The sequence below is a fragment of the Hemitrygon akajei genome, unplaced genomic scaffold, assembly GCF_048418815.1.
Source record: "Hemitrygon akajei unplaced genomic scaffold, sHemAka1.3 Scf000103, whole genome shotgun sequence".
Lineage (NCBI taxonomy): Eukaryota > Metazoa > Chordata > Chondrichthyes > Myliobatiformes > Dasyatidae > Hemitrygon > Hemitrygon akajei.
Genome location: NW_027331989.1, coordinates 2,476,372 through 2,498,144, shown reverse-complemented (window position 1 = coordinate 2,498,144; position 21,773 = coordinate 2,476,372). Strand labels below are relative to the sequence as shown.

At 45.4% G+C, this 21,773-nt stretch overlaps 1 protein-coding gene across 1 annotated transcript; it reads left to right on the top strand.

Moving 5' to 3' along the window:
• The first annotated feature begins 18,917 nt into the window (after positions 1-18,917).
• LOC140723183 (probable G-protein coupled receptor 139) lies at positions 18,918-20,716 on the top strand. Its single transcript, XM_073037797.1, has 2 exons — positions 18,918-18,987; positions 19,806-20,716. Exons 1-2 carry the CDS (start codon positions 18,918-18,920, stop codon positions 20,714-20,716), a joined length of 981 nt encoding a protein of 326 aa, XP_072893898.1.
• Positions 20,717-21,773: the final 1,057 nt, after the last annotated feature.

The following is a 21,773-nucleotide window of genomic DNA, read 5'->3' as shown; positions in this document are numbered from 1 at the left end:
GGGAGATTAGCGAGAGCTGTGGACAGTTTGAAGAACAATGTTTTCCAGCGCACACATGGGCCGTTTGTCAGGAACCTGAGCTCTGCCAGTGAATGGCTTGACCACCCCACACCCGTGACGTGCGATGCAGTCTATTTAACTAAAGATATTGTCAGACCTGCTGCAATTCTAGCAGTATTTCTCCATCCAGTCCCTCTTTCAATATAACTTCCAATATAACTCGGAGTCCTGCCATGTGCAGAAGTTCGCTGATGACACGGCCATAGTGGGGGTGTGTCAGGAATGGAAGGAGGAGGAGTATAGGAAACTGATACAGGACTTTGTGATATGGTGCAACTCAAACTACATGCGTCTCAATGTCACCAAGACCAAGGAGATGGTGGTGGACTTTAGGAGATCTAGGACTCATATGGAGCCAGTGATCATTATTGGAGAATGTGTGGAGCAGGTTAAGACCTACAAGTATCTGGGAGTACAGTTGGAACGAGAAGCTAGACTGGACTGCCAACACAGATGCCTTGTGCAGGAAGGCACAGAGTCGACTGTACTTCCTTAGAAGGTTGGCGTCATTCAATGTCTGCAGTGAGATGCTGAAGATGTTCTATAGGTCAGTTGTTGAGAGCGCCCTCTTCTTTGTGGTGGCCGTGTTGGGGAGGAAGCATTAAGAAGAAGGACGCCTCACGTCTTAATAAGCTGATAAGGAAGGCGGGCTCTGTCGTGGGCAAAGTACTGGAGAGTTTAACATCGGTAGCTGAGCGAAGGGCGCTGAGTAGGCTACGGTCAATTATGGAAAACCCTGAACATCCTCTACATAGCACCATCCAGAGACAGAGAAGCAGTTTCAGCGACAGGTTACTGTCGATGCAATGCTCCTCAGACAGGATGAAGAGGTCAATACTCCCCCAATGCCATTAGGCTTTACAATTCAACTGCCAGGACTTAAGAACTTTTTAAAGCTATTATTAATGCTTTTTGAGCTAGTGATTTAGATGCATATCATATTATTACTGAGTTAAGTATTGTATTGTATGTAATGAGTTTTTGCTACAACAAGTGTATGGGACATTGGAAAAAAAAATGTTGAATTTCCCCATGGGGATGAATAAAGTATCTATCTATCTATCTATCTATCTATCTATCTTTGAACAAACGTAGTAAGTGAAATCTGTGAACCATCCGCAGGTTCCCGGGCTGTTCTATTATTTGCAACAACGTTGTAGTTTTTTCTTTCTGATTTACTTTCAGGTATACAGTATTCCCTTTCGAGCATCACTATAAGTACATGGAGAACAGCGACAGTGTTCAAGCTCACCTGTCGATCACACTTCTTCCTGCTCTTGCAGTGCACCGCTCCGTGCCCATTATGATACTCGCAGCAATGAGCGTGCCTCGGTTTATTGGAGAATGTCTCATCACTCGTTTCCAGTGTGGAACTCGTACTAAAGTGCGGCCCTCGGTTGACTTGGTGAAGTTTCACCCCTGCCTTCAAATCCATTCTCACAAAATGAATTATTCCATAACGTTCCTCTCTCTCTCTCTCTCTCTCTCTCTCCTCTCTCTCTCTCTCTCTCTCTCTCTCTCTCTCCTCTCTCTTCTCTCTCTCTCTCTCTCTCTCTCTCTCTCTCTCTCTCTCTCTCTCTCTCTCTCTCTCTCTCTCTCTCTCTCTCTCTCTCTCTCTCTCTCCTTCTCTCTCTCTCTCTCTCTCTCATCTCTCTCTCTCTCTCTCGTCGCTATGAGGAGACAACATCCATTTGCACAGATGTCTTAACTTCAACCTTCCCGTTTACCTGCCTCCATTGAGTTGGTATCAAATTTCTGATCTGGTTACCTGAACAGGGAATGACTCAACAATGCCCCTATTATCATCTAACGGAAGTATAAAGATGACTTGCATGACATAGTTAGGAAGGCGTCTTTCTGCTTCATTTTCTGCAGTGTAACAAAGAAGTAGGAGGTGACAAAGAATCTTAATGAACGCCGCACGGTAGAAGCCATCCATAGGTACTTTAGTTAGGCATTGAGTCAATGTCCAATGGTTAATTGCAAGGGACATTTTCATTAAACCAGAGGATATCGGAGCAGAATTGTGCCTCTTGGTCCATCGTGCTCCTCCAATTTTCCATCACGGGTAATCTGATCCTCAACCCCAACCTCCTCCTCTTTCCCAAAAACTGTTAGTCCCCTGACCTGCTAAGAACTTATCAACCTTTTTTTCTGAAAAACACCCAATGACTCGGCATACACAGCTTCATGGCATCAAATCTGAGTCGTGAAATGAATGCCAGCCTTGCTTTTGCCTTCGCTAGCACCGAATTACCCTGTAAGTTGGCCTTCAGGAAATCCCGAGCAAGACTCATGGGTCCGTAGTCAGTATTTCACTTCTCAGTTCCTTGTCCATTATGTCAACTGACCCCCTGCCGGTGACACTACTTGTCTGTCAAGGTAGATCCTGTCCATCTGAATCCCTTCCATTAGCTGACTGACCACTGTTGAAAAGCTCTTCTACCAGAACCCTCCAGTGAACTCAGAAACTATGTCCTTTTCACGAGTAAGTGTAAATTTATTATTTATTATTAAATTGATTATTTTACGTAGATGATGCCTCGCCTACTGAGATTCTCCAACTTTGTGTGTGTGTTGCTTTGGATTCCAGCATCTCCAGATCTTTTCCTGTGTGTGAATGTAGCTGTGGATTTAACATTTCGTTCACTTCTTTTGGCTTTACAAATTATCACATTTGACGTCAATGGCGTCTATTCCACACCCAAGCGTGAAATTGCCCATTTACCCCAAATATACATTACCGTGCGTGTTATTGACACGTTTATATAGCTAGGGTGCATAAGACTTTTACACAGTAAGCATTTGTCAACGTAGAGCGGAGAACGAGCTGGTATCCTTGGTGGGTGCAAAGGAGGTTGGGAGTAGCGAAGGTGGAGAGTCCTGAGGTGGTTGTGGGACACGTGGCAAGAAAGGAGTGCCCAGGCGAGGGAGGCGACCGGAACGGTTACCACCAAAACAAGCCCTAAGACAACGGGCAAGATCAATTTATTACAAATAAATATTATTTTGGTCATTACAAAATGTCTTTCTGGTGCTTTCTGCTCCCTCCCCTCTGTTCCCAACAATGATACCCCTCTCCCTACCCCTTCCCCACTGCCAGTCCGCAATAAAGGCCCATATCAGAATCAGGTTAATCATCGCACACGTATGTCATGAAATCTGTTACCGATGTCTTCTTAAAAACTTTAAACCTGTCTGCTGCTTGCTGCTCACATAATTTTAGAGGCTCACTCCTATGCCCAGCACGTAAGTGCCATTATGAAGAAAGCATGACAGCGCCTCTACTTTATTAGAACTTTACAAAGATTTGGCATCTGAAACTTTGAAAAACTTCTGTGAACCTATATTGGAGAGTAAATTGAGGGGTTTCTTCATGACCAAGTATGCAAGCACCAATGCTCATGTATGGAAAACCTAGAAAAAAGTAGAGGATCCGGAGCAATTGAGTGCTAATGACAGGGGTGTTGGCAATGTAAACGAACAGAGGGATAATACAGTCAGAATCAGTATCGGAATGAGAATTAGATTTATCATCACTGGCACGTGTCGTGACATTTGTTAACCTAACTGCAGCCGTGCAAAGCAATACATAATATAGAAGGAAAAATAAATAACTGAGTGAACCAATTACAGTATGTGTATATGGGAAGTATTAATAATCGTGCAAACAAACATGCTATACATTTTAAAAAGTGAGGCAGTGTTCACGGGTTCAATATCCATTTAGGAATCCGATGCCAAAGAGTAAGATGCTGTTTCTGAATCGCTGGGTGCGTCCCTTGAGGCTTCCGTGCTTCCTAACTGATGGCAACCATGAGTGAAGCGCATGCTCTGGGTGCTGGGAGACCTTAATAGTGGACGCTGCCTTAATGAGACACCGTTCCTTGAACATGTCCTGGGAATTTTGTAGGTAAGTACACAAGATGGATCTGACTAAATATACGGCCCTCTGCGGCTTCTTTTAGTTCTGTGCTGTAGCACCCCCCACCCCACTCCGCATACCAGACAGTGATGCAGCCGGTCAGAGTGCTCTGCAGGATACATCTCCGGAAGTGTCTGAATGTTTTTGTTGGCTTACGAAATCTCTTCGAACTCCTATGAGGTATGGTCGCTCCCTTGCCTTCTTTAGAGCGGCAAGGCCAGGTGAGTTCTTCAAAAATCTTAACACCCAGGAACATGAAACTGCTCACACTCTCCGCTTCTGATCCCTGTATGAGGACTGGTATGTGTTCCTTCGCCTTCCCGTTCCTGCTAGGTGGTCCGATGCAGGAGGAAACAGTTAGATTGATCTTAGATGACCCCCTAAGATCAGCACTACAGATATGCAGGCAGTGTATGGAAAACTGCATAGGCTTTTAGGGCAGTTAAGCAGGCAAATGGCATGCTTGCTTTTATTATCTGACATATTGAGTTCAAGTCAGGAAGTTACCTTACAACGTTATAAAACTGGAATTAGGCCACATCGGGAGTATTGCATATAGTACTAGTCACGCCATCGTAGAAAGGACAACGATGATCTGGAGAAAGTGCACAAGGAGTTAACGATGGTGGCATAATAAGGCATTGATTTCAAAACTCCATACCCCTCTCCAACTTGAAATAAACAAAACTGCACCCCTTTCTCACCACTGTGAATATCCGTGTCACTCAAGGTAACATACTATGCGAAACAACTAGCAATTATGAAATGCCAGTTGAGGTGCTTTGAGCGGCTGATCATAGAGCACATTAAAGCCTTTCTCCTGGCTGCATTGGACCCTTTCCAGTTAACACTGATGGCATTAATCCACCGACGATGTATTAGTCTCTTTCCTACCCCACCTGGAAAAATGCGGTCTCATATGATAAGCTGCAGTTGAAAGACTTCAGTTCTGTTTTTAAAATCCCAGAATCTAATGGTGAAACTGGCCTCGCTGGATGTCAACACCTCATTCCGTCACTAGATCCTAGACTTCTTCATGGAGCGAGCCCCGTCAGTCTGTGTGGGCAGCAATGTCTCTTGTCCCATTATGCTGAGCACTGCCGATGCCCAGGGCTGTGTGCTCAGTCTGCTGCTGTTCACATGGATGATGCATGACCGCGTCGAAGAAACCAGCTCAAACCGTGTCATCCGGTTTGTGAACGACCCAACAGTGGTAGCCACGTCAACAGCGATGATGAGCCGGAGTACAGAGCTGAAGCGGAGCAGCTGGTGGATCGGTGTGGGAAGAACAGCATAAGTCTGAAAGTGGAGAAGACCAACGAAATTAGAAAGATGCAGAAGAACCAACCCTCTCTGCGAAGACAGGGCTCCCCCGTAGAGAGATTTAATTACACCAAGTTCCGGGGAGTTCACATCATGGATGAACTCACCTGGTTGCTCAACATCACCTCGCTGAAGAAGAAGGCACAGCAGCACCTCAACTTCCTAAGAAGACTGAGTCAGGTGAGGCTCACCCCCTCCCCCGTCCATCTGAACTGAATGTCACAGCAGACCCATCGAGAGCGTCCTGACAAACTGCATCTCCATCTGGTCTGGGAGCAGCCAAGCGTCGACCCAGAAGTCCCCTGAAAGGACGGTGAGAACGCCTGAGAGGGTCATGGGAGTCTCGCTACCATCCATTGGGAACATTTATCAGGAACGCTGCATACGCAGGGCTCAAAGCGTTACAAGGTTCCCACCCAACTATCCAGTATCCTCTTTGACGTTCTACCATCGGGCAGGAGATTATGAAGGATAAAAACAAGAATGGACAGCATGGGAATCAGTTTCTTCTCTCAGGCCATTCACCTTTACGAACTCCCTGCCTCATAACATTCTGTTCTGTACCTGACAATATTTAATTGTTGTACATCATTTATGCACAGCTCATCAGTAGATTTTATTCTGACTTTCCTGAGTTACTGTGTGTTACGTGTGTACTACTGTGTTTTACACCGTGTTCTGGATAAATGGCGTCTCATTTCATGTACCCAGTTAAACGACAATAAACTTGACTTGATTTGAATGGATTAAGTTCCTGTATTTTCTTCCATTAGTGTTGCTGCCTTACAGCAAAACTAGCTCACTCACTGTGTCAGAATCAGTGATTAAATCCGGCCCCAAATACTGTACTCACTGAGCTACATGGAGACCCAGTCCTTGCCTACTACACATGTGATCACATCTCCCCTGATTCTGACATTTCAAATACCCTCAGGATGGATTTCTGATTCAGTCTGAAGGTTAAGGTACATTCAACTCATCATCAGACCTGATCTTCCCACCGCTGGACCTATTGGTGCGTCCTCTATACTCCATCTCCGGGGAAGCTGCATCTCCACACAGACTCCTCACTGGAGAAGACGTGAAGCGGGGAAGCACATTACATCACCGTCGCTTTCCTTTTACCATGTCTGACTAAATTACGTCCGTGTGCCCTCCCGGCTCACTCTCCTCATCAATAGGCCTCTTTCCTCAGTCACCATCTGTGAGATCACAAAGCAATCATCCAAAATGATCTATTAGACAGCTCCTGTACCTCTCCACCCCGACCATGCTTCCCAGTTAAAACTGTCTCTCCTCAGCGCCTTCCCTACTCCCTTTGTCAACCACAGATTTGCTTTCACTGTAAGGACACTTATATCTCACACGAGTCTGTACCAACCCATGGCCTTCTCTGATGCAGAGGCCACTGACTCTCACTTTTCCATCTCAGTCTGCACTTACAGCCCTGATGGCAGCTGTTCCCAGACTCTGTAACAAACACAATTTTAACAGCAATATTTGATAATAATTTATATAAAGAGAGAGTTATTGCTTCCTGGAATGCACGCGTGCTGTCTGATGCAATGGACCAGATCCTCCCATGTTAACAACTTAATTCGCACCGGGACACATCGTACCCGGGTGAGGCTTCGTCCGATCCCCTTACTACCCGTAACATTAATCCGTCTACAGTCCCACATCCTTCCAATCACTGACCGAACAAAAAAACGTCCACCTATAACCTTTTCCACTCACACAGCCAACTCGCCTTCACCCAAACCGCTCCGAGCTTTGGGTACAGCAAGAAAATGACCTAACTGCCCCGGATCGGACGAATAATTAACCGAAAAGACCGGACCCTCCAGCTCTCCGGCAGATCTTAGTCCCGGCCATTTTCTACTGCAACCGACCCACGATTTGGCCAACGCGAGATCTTCCTCTTCCTCACAGCCGTCCGGGGAAGCTAATCGCTTCGCAGGAGGTCCCCGAAGCGACGCAGGCGGCCGAAGTACCTCGCCGAACTCGTAGGCGGTGATTCCCGCAGCGCCCCCGGTGACCAGTGGTCTGAGGGATAACGCAAAGGTTCGGCTGTCAGGCCCTTTCACTGGGACTCACCCGACATCCACAACAACACCATGCAACCAACTCTGGCGAATTTAAATGACAATCCTCTGGACCATCGGCTGTGTGAGTAACTCACGGCCTTTTAGAGTACATATGGTTCGCATACTCGGACTAGGTGAAACGAGATGGACAGAGGGGTTTAGCTTAAAAGGGATGAAGGATACCAACTGATCTATTCAGGAAGAAGTGAACATAAGCACGGTTGGAATTTTGGTCGATAAGGAAACAGCAAGAACAATCAAAGGCAGTTTATCCATTAACGAAAGAGTGATGATGATTGAAATCTCGGCTAAACCATTTAACATTAACGTCATACAGGTCTATATGCCAACCACGGACTATGTCCATGACGAATTCGATCTGGTCAACGGAGAAGTTGAAAAGCTAATGAAAACTACTAAAAAAAACAACCAAGTAACTATGATTCTTGATGATTTTAATGCCAAGCTTGGCAGTGCAGAGAAGTTTTGACTGTTGGATCCTTCGGGCTTGGGGAAAGAAACGACCGCGGAGAAAGACTGGTTGAATTTGCAAAAGCTAACAAACTAATGATTGCGAACACCTGGTGCAGTCTGCCAAAACGGAGACTGTACACGTGGAGCAGTCCTGATGGTTCAGTAAAAAAAAAAAAGACAACAACAAATTGGCGACAGTTTAGTACCCAATCGGTTCCGGAATGGAGTGAAGCAGGTGAAAACGTACGCTGGTGCAGACTGTTATACAGATCACAGTCTTGTGGTATTAGGCGTGACTGTGCGTTTGAAGAAGCTGAGGAAGGTCAGACCATCTAATAAAATAGACTTTGATATGCTCATTACGGATGAAGCAAGAAAGATCGTATATTTGTTCGAAACGGAGAATATATTTTCAGTCTTAGATGACGAAGTTAGCAACATGGCAGTGGAGAACATCTGGGAAGAGTTTAAAATAACAGTGACGGAAGTTGCGGAAAGACTTTCGGTTGTAGAAAATAGAGCAAAAAAAAAACAGCCCTTGGTTCACTGGCGAAAGAGGAAAGGTGAAACATCAGGAAAAATGAACTCTACAAAGCCCTGCACCGCTTGATTCAAAGAAAATGCAAAGAAGAGAAGGAGAATTGGATGAATGAACAGTGCAAAAAATAGAGCAGTTTGAACGAAGTCATGATTTTCTAATCGTTAAAGCCAATGAGCAAAACGGCAACAGATCGTCCCTGTGTTAGAGGACCCCAGCGACAATCAGCATTCTTCAAAGATTGTCTGTCTGGGTTCAATGGTCGCATAGCCAGGACCTGTGATACACTCCAGTTGCCCATAGGACCATCCTCCGTTAGCTGAACGTGACCCTGATCGGTGGGGTGGAGGGGGGGAGTCGTGGGTCAAGCAGGTGGGCTAACCATGCTAAAGTGTGTCCTAAAGTTTAGCAGAGGTAAGGAAATCCTTACATCTATTTTATTTGGTCAATCTGCAAAATAATAATTCCGGATTTTGTTCAATCGATACGTGGATAAAGAATGTACAGTATGAAAGGAGGGCAGCTTGTGTTCAGTGGTGCAGATAATGGATCACCCCGAGGAACCTAAAAATATCCAGTCCTCATAACTTAGTGTTGTACACAGATGCATTTATCTGATGTCAGATGCTGTCAATAATATCGTAAATATAATTGTTAACAAATACTGTATGTCTGTAAACACACGTTTAACGAATTTAAAAACTCAAAAATATTGCGAAGAATGCTGCAAATAAATATTGAGGTTTGTGTTGTTCCAACCAGGTTGTGTTCCACAACAAAGAGAATCATTGCACATCACAAATCAGATTAATTACAGTCAAAAATAGATGTAGTTAACCCGTTGTAGTCAAGCACGTGTAGAAATAAGGAATACGCCGGATGTTGGTATAAAATTAAAATAAAACATGTTATTGATAAAGATTTTGCAATAATTTGTAATTTTGCTCTAATATGAGTAAAATATTAGGAAGAGCTCTCTCCAAATGGGGACGGTTGTGATACACAGCCTTGATGAATCTGCCCGAAGTCTTCGCTAGTCACACGCAGACCACCTCTCCCATCTCCTGGAGAGCCTTTACCTGGACTGGAACTGCAGAACAGCGGATACGAAGCAGACACGTTGAGTGTAATGCTGGAACGCCAGGACGATTACGGGCTCCTGCGTTCAATAAGCAGAATGGTCTGCAGTTTCAAAACACGTCACTGATCACGTTGATATTGTCATTGCTTCTCTCGACCTCAGGTCACTGAGCTGCGGCGATGATCTTACTGGTGGCCACGCTGCTGACGTCATTATTATTCCGCGCCCGTCGTTGACCATGTTGATAATTTTATTGGCTCTGGAGTGTTAAGAACGACCACAGTGAAGATGTAACAACGTTTCCTGGTCATCAGCTGAAATACATTCCAAAGGCACCCATATTTAATTTCCTCCTCTGTGCAGATAATTTAGTTGGAGATTTATCTAACTCCTTGTGCGATCCCTGCAGTCAGCTGATCTTTGATTATCTAGATCAAAGGGATGGACTAAGTACTCTCCGGCGTTCTGTACATTGCTGTTTTTGTTGTTTTCTGCGTGGACCGCATTGGCGATTCTGCCACAGCGTAATTAACAACCCAGGTGGACAATCATTCCAGGTGCTACTCCTGCAGCTTCACCGCTGACCTCGAATGCAGGACCACTGCCTAACCCGTACATGGGCTTTAAAGATGCATCTGATGTGTCGTTATTCTAATGTCAATAGATTGCAATTTGGCAAAACGCATCTGGTCTGATTTCTATATGGATACGCCACTACACACCAGATTGGCAACGATATCAAATGAAAACCAATGGATATATCTTGTTTTTACTGATCGGATTTCGGAGCAAAGCGATTGAGAACAATATGTAGTGATATCTGGTTTCTGAGTTCTATAAGATTCAGAAATTTAATGGCTGAGGGAAGAAGCTATTCCTATATTAAAATTGCAGATCCAGGCACATCATTGGCCAGAATGACAGCGCACCTACTTATCAAATCCCACATCCCTGATCACAGTGATAATTTCACTACAGATCCAGTCCCATCACTGTCCAGACAGAGATGTAAACTGCTTGGCCAGTCCCATTATGTTCCGCACTAGTAATGTCGCTGCTACCCCAGCTTCAGCACTGACTATGACAAGGTCTATCTTACACGTCACTCAGCAGAACCATTGTCACTGATCGCACTGTCACGGGTTCCGAAGGGCAAGTGTGACAACATTCGTAATATATTGAATTGTTAATGGCCACTCTCAAGTCAGCAAATACAGCTGTTGTTTGTTAACCAAAATACAAACTGCACAGCGAATACCTCAGTATTTGCATTGTTGTTGGGATTTCTAGTACCCTAAACATCAAGATCATATGATACTTTTTCGCAAGAAGATCAGTAAGCACTCTCGCTGTGTTTTGTTGTTATCGTTACATCGGACAGTTGTTACACTCCGACCGATTAGATGCAGTGGTAACATGTGCATGATTGCGACGTGGACTCTTGTATGTGCTGCGAGTACGGGTATGCGCAGTAAGGAGATGGATTTTAATTTTTTCCCTTGTTCCTCTCTGATTCAACAGCATCAGTAACTCGCAAAAAAGTGAGGCATTGTGTTATGGTTCGGTCCGGAGCCCGCATTCCGTGTCTTGATCCGGTCCGTTACTTCGGACTCCGGGTCTTGTAGCCGTCCCTCCTTTCACCCTTAAGCTCAAATAGGATCATTTTGGCTTAAGGATGTGCACATGAGACCTACCGGCTGGCAGGTGTATATAAGGGCTCTGGGACTGAGTCTAGTTGGGGGTCGATCTGTCACACGGGGAAGTGGAGACTGGACCCAAATGCAGGACGCAGGCACTGAAGTACTAGGGGCAGGACAGGGACAACTAAAGGATAGAACCAGATGGGGAGACCGTGGCATGCAAAGGTTATCCTGGGGTTCAGAGAGTTCATGGCGAAGGCAGGACACTGGCTAAGCTAAAGGATGGATTTATGTGACAAGGAATGCTAGGTGGATAGCCCCCGGGTGGGACGCATTACTTCTGGGCAGGGCCCAGCGTCCCAGGCAGGAACACAGGATCCTGGGCAGGTCGCGGGGCATCTGGGCAGGATGCGGGGCTCAACCCGTCGGAAGCGAGGGGTAGGAAAAGGTCAGAGACCCCGCCGTGCAAAGGCAGTCTGACCTGCTTACCCGACGGAGGCAAGGGATCGGAAGGGTGCTTGTTCCAGAGTGACTACAAGAACGTACTTACAGAGCTAGATGATTAACAGTGGGTCCTCCAAGCCGGGGTCGAAACGGGATAGGCAGGCGAACAAGGCAAACCGGTCAGAGCAGCAGGTACAGGACGAGACGACTTCCGGTTTATGTTCGCCGGAACCCTGAGAGCCGAAAGTGGATGAAAGGAGAAGTTGTGGTGAAAGAGGACCGAAAAGCTACTTCAACACATGAGAATGGTTACTAGAGCACTTGAATGTATGCCGCAGACATCTGGACTACTTCTTGGGATGGCCAAGTGAATCGGTCGTTCCACAACGGGCTAGTGAACGAGCCGGCTTAGCTCCACAACTTATCGAAGCGTATCCCCGTTGAAACTACTGAACCCGGACCATCACTCGATCCAGGGGTTTCTGAATTACGCCTATCAGAACGGACCAGAAAACCGGAGGAATATTATCAAGATGGCTTTGCCTAAAAACATATAGAGTGGAGAGACGTCCGATCCACAGGGCGACTATTTATTGGTGTGTCATGTGACATCACAGGATTGGTCGATTATTCAGTTAGGCTTGGCCTACTAATTCTGTCCGTGTGAGCGTGTTCATTGTGTCCGGTTGACTAGGAGTACAGTAGGCCTATTCGGCTGCAGAAGACACGATAAACGTTCCTTAATTGTAACAGTAGCATAGACACAGCTCAGACATCATTTACAATTTTCCTGATGGTACAGCTGTTGCAGGCAGAATCTCAGAGGGTGACGAGGAAGGGTACAGGAGTGAGGCAGATCGGCAGGTTGAGTGATGTCACAAGAAAGGCCTTGCACTCAACGTCGTGGACACCAACTTCCGGTGTAAGGTGGTGCTAGTGAAGCTTAGTGACCAAATCGGCGGCAAACTAAACAAAGAAAACAACTAAATACGTTATTAATATTTTTTATACGATCGCTGCACACAAAAGCCTCTAACTTTGCATTCGGAGTTGAGTTTTCTGACCGCCTGTATGAACTGGCGTTTTTGCGATGTGAACCGAAAGCTCGAAAGCGCTGGATGGTGCTGTCTGGAAGGCCGAATCAAGCCGTTGGTGTCCGGGTCGGAAAACCGAGAACGAGCCAGTGTATCGCCATTGCTGGAGCGGATTTCGAGCCGATTCGATGTGGCAGGACAGAGGCGAGCGGAGGCGAGGCAGAGCCCGGTACCTTGCCCGAAACCGAGGACAGATCCGAGATTAGATCGATTTTAATGTGGGCTCGAAATGGAAAGTTCGGAACGAGCAGAATCGACGCGGTGAAGTCAGGCCCGAGAGAGCATCGAAGCATCAGGGCCCGGGTCCGAAAGCGAAGAACGACGCGATGTTTGGACGTTTTCATCGACGGTCCAGTTCGGACGATGGACGCTGCATTGAACTGGGGCAGGGGCATGTTCTTGGATCGGTTGTTGCATTATCTGGCTTCCTATCTCAATGTTCTGAACTTTGTTTATCGTTTGCAGGATTTGTCTTTTTGTTTTGTCTCTGCACATCGGGTGTTTGACGGTATTCTTAAAAGGTTCTATTGGCTTTATTTGTGTTCTGATTATTTGTAAGGAGACGCATCTAAATGTTGAAAAAGTACACCTTGATAATAAATGCACTTTGAATTTTGAACTGTAAACAGGTACTTCTTCATCGATGGGTCAGCAGTGGAAAGGCTGAGCAGATTCCATTTCCCTTGGGTCCACAGCTCTGCAGATGATGAGTTGCAGATGAGGAATTAATGCAATTACGAAAAAGGTTTGAGAAGATGAGTGATGTCAAAGTTTCAGAAGATTTATGACGTGCAAAAGACTCCAGAAAATTTCTAGAGATGTAGCCTGGACAGTATGCGGGGTGTTGCATCTCGTCAGGTGTGGAGGCGCTGATGCAGAAGATCGGAAATAGCCACAACGTGTTGTAAAGTCAGTCAGTTCAGCAATGGCATCAGGCTCCCACCATATTCAAAAAGCAATGTCTGAAGAAAGCAGCATCTATCATTTAGGACCCTCAGGATCCAGAACACTTTGCATTGCTGGCACCAATGAGGAGGTACCTGGTCACAAGACACTCCCTGAACCTTTCACTAACACATGATCGCATAATGCATACAGCAATATGGCATCTTAGGCACTCGGTTGTGCCCACGTTTTAGTCTATTCCAAGATCAACCTCACCCTTCCCGACTACATAGCTTCATCTTTCCCATTAATCTACCTGCCGATTTGAGAGTCTGTGGAATGTCACTGATGTATATGACACTACGCCACTGATGACAGAGCGTTACACGTACACACCACTCAGTGTGTAAAAGAAATGCCTCTGCCGTCACCACAATACTTTCCGTCCAACACCATCAAGTTATGCCTCCATGTATTCGCCATTTCTGCCAGGGAAAAATATATCTTGTTGTACAATCCACCTCAGTCTCATTTTCTACACCTTCCCAACGCCACAGCTCATTTACTGTCCTCCTGAAGCAAAACCCTAGCGCCCTCAACCTCTCTTCATAATCCTGGCGTCATCACAGTAAATCCCCTCTGCTCCATCTCTAACGATTCGACATACTTCCTATAATGTGACGACCGGAACGGAACAGAGGCCAGAAAGTGCGGATTCATTAAGGTTTTATAGGGCTACAAAATCATCTCACGGCTCTTACACTCATTACCCCGTCTAATGAAGACCACAGCAGCCTCTGCCTTCTGCGGCCAATCCAATTCTGAATCAGGTCAGGTAATAGTCGCTGGAACTCATGCCTCCTGTCCTCCTCAATGTGCTTATCGTTGGTCGAACGTACCATACTAAAATCCTTATTCACATCCTCCAGTCCTCGGTTTTAATCAATATGTCTTACCAAACCCGCACGGTGTTCAATCATGTTCGTGAGACATGCTCTGCTCTTCTGTAAGTCCTGTCGACTATCCCTAATCAGACTGTGCTTCGGCATATCAATAGAACACAATGGAACTTTATTGTCCTGGCTGAAAAAAATGAAATTGCGGCGCTGCTCCATACAGGGCAAAACAGATACTTGCAATGCCTGAGTTACGGATTCGTTAAAATAAGAATAAAAATGCATTTACATAAACAAATGATTTCAGTAGCACCTAAAGGCCATTGGCAAGGCAGGGTGTAGCATTATTCAGCAGAACAACGGCCCTTGGGATGAAGTTATTTCCGTCTAATGCCGTGGAGAAGATGTTTCCCTATCTCCTACCAGTTAGCAAGAAATTAAACAGACAATGCCAGGGATCGGATGGGTCTTTACTGTTGCCGTGGGCATCTAGAGTTCGATTGTCTCCCAGTCCGGTATTTGAGCCTCAGTGATGTTCGGAGCCGTCCTAATCAACCATCTGAGTGGTTTGCAATCTGTCTCGCTGTATCCAGAGTACCGCACTGCTATTCCATGTGTCAGTATGCTTTCTATCGCACATAAAATGTTGACCTCCTATTTTTGAGGCAGATTAGCTCTCACTAATCACTTCATATAGTATAGTCACTGTTGTGCTTTCGGTGCTAACGAGATTTCGCTGATGGACCGAGAGAGCTCCTCGCTGATATTCATCCCCAAAAATCTGAACCTCGGAACACTTCCCATTACGTCACGATTAGGGATAGATAGATAGATACATAGATAGATACATAGATAGATAGATAGATACTTTATTCATCCCCATGGGGAAATTCAACTTTTTTTCCAATGTCCCATACACTTGTTGTAGCAAAACTAATTACATACAATACTTAACTCAGTAAAGAAATATGATATGCATCTAAATCACTATCTCAAAAAGCATTAATAATAGCTTTTAAAAAGTTCTTAAGTCCTGGCGGTTGAATTGTAAAGCCTAATGGCATTGGGGAGTATTGACCTCTTCATCCTGTCTGAGGAGCATTGCATCGATAGTAACCTGTCGCTGAAACTGCTTCTCTGTCTCTGGATGGTGCTATGTAGAGGATGTTCAGAGTTTTCCATAATTGACCGTAGCCTACTCAGCGCCCCTCGCTCAGCTACCGATGTTAAACTCTCCAGTACTTTGCCCACGACAGAGCCCGCCTTCCTTACCAGCTTATTAAGACGTGAGGCGTCCCTCTTCTTAATGCTTCCTCCCCAACACGCCACCACAAAGAAGAGGGCGCTCTCCACAACTGACCTATAGAACATCTTCAGCATCTCACTACAGACATTGATAGTGGTGCCTGTTCGAGACTTCTTGCATTTTTGAAGTCGATTACCATTTCTATTGTCCTCTTAATGGTGGTCGAAGTTTCAGGTTCATTCTCTCTATGTGCAGATTCATTAGTTTCTGTGATTAGGCCAATCACTGTTGTGAACTCTGCGACTATGATGACGGAGTTTGTAGCAAGAGCGGGAGTGCAGTCATGGGCGAAGAGAGAGAGAGTAGAGACGGGGACTCTGTACACACCACTGCGGGGCATCTGTGTTGAAGTTTTGGGGATTTGATGCGCACTTGCTTAGTTTCACCGTTTCGGTGCGATTAGTGAGGACGTCTAAGTTCCAATTACAGGTTGATGTGCCGAGACTTGGGGAGCTCCTAAACGTAATTCCAGAAATTCACCCCAATTTTGCCCGTCACTGAAGTAAGAGTAATTAGTCTATCATTCCAAGGTTAAATCTGGTACCTTTCTTGAACAAAATAATGATATTTTTCAGAACCTCCCACCGTCTAATGCTTGGCACCTATTCCTGTGGCCAGTGAGGACGCACATATCATCACCAAAGCCGAAACAATCTCTTTCCACGCAACCATTAGTAACATTTGCTATATTCCTTTCCCTATCGGGGACTTATCTATCCTCATGATCTTCAGAATCTCCAATGCATCTTCCTTCGAAACCTTGCCATATTCCACCATATCAGCCTGTCCACGCTGCCCCCACATTCATCAAGTTCCCTCCAGGATTCCTACTCTGTGGTCAGCGGAGTGTTTGGTTAACAGTACTGGTCCACGGGATAAAATCTGTTGGGAACCTTTGCACTGGCGCAGACTGAGGCACATCATTCATTAACGACCTCCACTACCGCCTCCGACTGCATGCAGTTACAGCAGGCGGTGAAAAAGTCAAATGGTATGTTGGCATTCATAGCAAAAGGATTTGAGTACAGGAGCAGGGAGGTTCTACTGCAGTTGTACAAGGCCTTGTTGAGACCGCACCCAAAGTACTGTGTTCAGTTTTGGTCCCCTGATCTGAGGAAATACATTCTTGCCATGGAGGGAGTACAAAGAAGGTTCACCAGATTGATTCCTGGGATGAAACGACTTTCATATGAAGAAAGACTGGATCAACTAGGCTTACACTCGCTGGAATTTTGAAGATTGAGGGTGGATCTTATTGAAACGTATACAATTCTAAAGGTATTGGACAGGCTAGATGCAGGAAGGTTGTTTCCGATGTTGGGAAAGTCGAGAACGAGGGGTCATAGTTTATGGATAAAGGGGAAGTCTTTTAGGACCGAGATGAGGGAAAGCTTCTTCACACAGAGAGTGGTGAATCTGTGGAATTCTCTGCCACAGGAAACAGTTGAGGCCGGTTAATTGGCTAAATTTAAGTGGCAGTTAGGTATGGCCCTTGTGGCTAAAGGGATCAGAGGGTGTGGAGAGAAAGTAGGTGTAGGGTTCTGAGTTGGATGATCAGCCATGATCATACTGAATGGCGGTGCAGGTTCGAAGGGCCGAATGGCCTACTCCTGCACCTATTTTCTATGTTTCGATGTTTCTATGACTCCAGGCACGTGTTTCTTTCCTCTTGTATCCCTCATCGCTTCGACGCTCTTGTCCTCTTGTTCTCCACCTCGCCAATTCACTTATGTCCATTGTTTGGCTCCTTCTTGGCGACTTTGTAACTCCCCAGAACCATCTCTGATGATCGCTGTTTCGTTGGTCTTAAGCCTGTTTCTTTCTTCCTTGGGAATGGATATTCTACATCTCGTCACCGCCATGACCCCTTCGAGTTACCATCCTTTCCCTACCTCACTGAGTCAAACCTACCCACAGCGCTAAGCAAGGGCACACTAAACAACCTTCACATTTCTGTTGGGCTTTTCCCTGAACACATCCGTTCCTAGTTTACATCCCCAAGTTCCGGCCTCATAGCATCATGATGGGTTTTCCCCCAAATTAAACACTTCAAAGTATGTTGTGTTCAGATACTTGTCCATGGCTATGTAAGAGTTCAGGAAGTTGTCGTCAGTATCACCAAAACACTCGCTAAGCCTCTTAAATCTTAGTTGAGCTTATTCTCTTCAAGCATCGGCTTTCTAAATTATCTCTGAACTTTTCCAATTTAAAAAAAAATACGTCACTGTTTGAATTCTTTTTGCGCTATCTCTTGTTTATTTCTTATTGTTTATTTTAGCGCTAGTATTGCACTAACTCGAGTTACAGTACTATAACTGTAGTATTATTGCACTATACACACATTTCACGACATTTGCTGGAGATAGTCAACGTGATGCTGGTTCCGATTCTGATGATGGAAATGAGGAGCCAATGATGATCCTTAATATGCACCACCATTTATTGAGACCTTATTCGGAACCAGAAAAGCCGATGCACATTCGGCATTGGTAATGTTTGTCATAGAGGTTATCATAGTGATCTTTAGCCTTCAATGTTAAAAAGCAGGGTATACTTCAATACATTACGTGCTGTCGTTGTCAATCATGCCTGCACACTGAGCTGCTGAGTTCATTGTGACTGAAGACGTATGGACAAAGAGGAAATAAGGTGATGAAATCCGTACGGTCTACAATTATGTTGGGCAAATATCGCAGACTGTGCAAGCCCGCTGTAATACTCATATAATGTGGGATTGGTTTCAGGAAAATTGTGAGAAAGCTCGAAGCTATCATTTGCTTTGAGAGATATGGAGCGAGATATCATACAATTAATTTAAATAAAATGAACGTGAAGAAAACAATAGAAGCAGGCGATATGTCATGACTGGCATTTCAATCCGGAATGCGCGGAACAGGTTTAAAAACGTTCTGATTGTTTACTTTACCAGACGGTGTTATGGACTGAGTTTTAAGTATTCCCTCTGGCGCCGTGAAAACACAGAATTAGAAATGGCGCCTTGTTTGTTAACTGACTGTAACTAACTCGAGTTATTGTGCGACCTGTGTTGCTATTCTTTTTTTAGCCGGGGTATAGATTAAAGCATATAAGGGCAAAGAGTTCAGAACGCAGGCGAGTGGCGCTTAGTGCAAGGAGTGCGGCAAATATTTAACAATATCCGAAAAATGGCTCAACCAACAATCCGGCATGTTGCGATTGTACTTTACCCTATTCTCGCAGCTTTCGGTGTTCCGGGTAAGTCGACACATCCTCTGTCTGAAATGCTATGGACGGTCTTCCATTAACAGTCATTTCACTTGGTAGTCTTTATCGGCGAAACTAACCCATTGCGGAAACACGGCAGACTGCTGCTGCTGAACATTTTGTCTCCTCTCTATACGCTGATGCAGGATGAATTTACTGCCACCCCGCCCCCGGCCGCCTCCAAAGTTCATCGCAGACGATGTTGTTGAAATTCAGAGAGATCAGTTGTCGCCGTTGTTGACCGCTGTCAGCGTAAATTTGATACCGCGGGTTGTTGCGGATTGAAATGTATTTTGTGACCTAACTTTTGGTGAAGGAGGAGTAGAACAGAACGAATTGTGGGAGCGTTGCGGATTGTAACAACTGCCGCCGAGCTGAATTCTCTCTCTCTCTCTCTCTCTCTCTCTCTCTCTCTCTCTCTCTCTCTCTCTCTCTCTCTCTCTCTCTCTCTCTCTCTCTCTCTCTCTCTCTCTCTCTCTCTCTCTCTCTCTCTCTCTCTCGCTCACTCGCGATCTCCCTCTCCTTCCCTCCCGCTTTTGTGGATTTCCGATCAAACCTTTGATTATATGTCTTAGCCGTACCAGTTGGGAATGAAAGTAAATACAGCCAGCACAAGAATGGGGTGTCCAGCTGGAGATTTGAATTAATTTCTCCCTATCACACCATTAAGATGATAATAAATGTGATCACAAATGGCGGATATGTGCAAGTTTAAGAGCTTATTTATTGATTGAAGTTTCTGAAACTATTCGAGTGTAACACTTCTCCTCGCCCTGTTTGTAACTCACACTTTGTTTCTCTTCCCCTAGCGAACCTATTGACAATGGTGGTCCTCTTCCGTGGGAATTGCGGACTTTCCAAAGGTATATCCCACTACATGGTTGCCATGGCAATGGCAGATCTCGTGGTGATGATGGTTTGTGTAATCGGCTATCATATCGTCATGTACCAGTTTCCAACATCCTTCCTGTCCTACACATCCGCCTGTAAGGTTGCTACGTACTTCAAATCAACCAGCCTGCAAAGCTCGGTCTGGTTCACTGTCCTGTTCACAGGCGATCGGTTCGTAGCGATCTGTTGTCAGAAGCTTAAAGCGAAATTTTGCACAGTGAAGACAGCTGTTGCCGGCATTATAACCGTGGCAATCCTGTTGCATTTCCAGAACGTCCCGTATCTATTTGAGTTTAAACCCGTGCGTATAGTTAAAGGTATTCAATGGGGCTGTCAGCCGAGCTCGTGGTTCATGACGTCTCTTGTGGGAATCACATTCTCCTTTCTGCAGAGTATTTTAACGGTTATAATACCTTTTTTTCTGATAGCCCTGTTTAACTGTCTGACAATAAGGCGCATTTTATTAGCCAGTAAAGTGCGCCGCGGACTGCGCGGTCACAGCAGTCAAACACAGAAGGATCCGGAGATGGAAAGCCGCCGGAAATCCATCATTTTACTCTTTAGTGTGTCCGGCAGTTTCATTCTGTTGTGGCTGACGGTGACTGGGAGCTCTCTGCTCACCGGACCCGCAGGAACCGCGCATTACGACGGCGATTACGACGACTCTGCCTATGTCGCCACTGAAGCTGGCTACATGCTCATGTACCTGAGTTCCTGCACGAACACCTGCATTTATACAGCGACCCAGGCTAAGTTTAGAGAAGAAATGCTGCTTGTGCTAAAATCTCCTTGGACTTTGTTTTCAATATTGGTTAAAAAGCACAGGTAAAGCAAAGCACATGTTCCTAAAGGTCGAACGTTCATTAACCACTAATTCTCCGCATCTGGCATTCGTCATTGGGTCGCAATGTACATCTGGGATTTATGTGTTTACTATTATAGGTATCGCAATTAAATTGACTTGGAATAAAATAACACAACTCCATTTCCGTGCAGGAGCGTCCTTGATAGCCGTGACGTAATCAACAATCCAGGTATCTGATCACTCTGTTGATTTCATTCATTCGTTCCGTTTCACATCTGCTTTGACACACAGGGCGAATCTGGCCGCAGGGTAACTTGGGTAAAGATGGAACCATCACAATGACTTTTACACTGGCAGTGGAGATTCGCTGCGGTCAACGCTGTGACAGAGCCACCATCTTGTAGATTGCAGCGGGGGATCAATATTGCATAGATTCTGCCCCAGCTCGACCATGGCGATCCATGCCAATCCCCAGAGCCATAATACATCCCGTATCCCTCGCTTCCTTCGTAAACCAAGGGCTATCCAGGCACGTTTCATTATTTTATTGTCACCGGCATAAGCACGTCTGCTGTAGACATAACCACGCACCACTGGGCGAAACCAGATTGTCTTCAGACCTGTGTCTGCATGTGCCTGTAGTTTTAGCCACTGCTGACGAGGGAAAAGACAAAGCTGTTGGCTATCTGTACAATATACACCTCCTCAGAAATGTATAACCTTCTACATGGACCCTTAACTTTATTTTCTATTTGAAACAATCAAACTCCTCCTTACAGCTTATCCCCCTACCACAGTCCAGAAACAAACTGGTGAATTTTGATCTACCATTGCTCAGTTCCTACAGCATCCTTCCCATGGCGTGACAATCAGAATTGCACCCGTTGCTCTCAGTCTGCTCTTACCAGTGTTCCGTACAGCTGTGAGACTGAGTCGCAATTCTTCCACTCAAAGCCTTGGTGAACAATGCAAGAATAACAAAAAAAAAACACTTTAGCTGTACTGTTCCACTGCATTCAGAGAGGTAAGACCTAGCATTGCAAGGTTATAACTGAAGTCGACCCGGGAAAGGTCTACATAT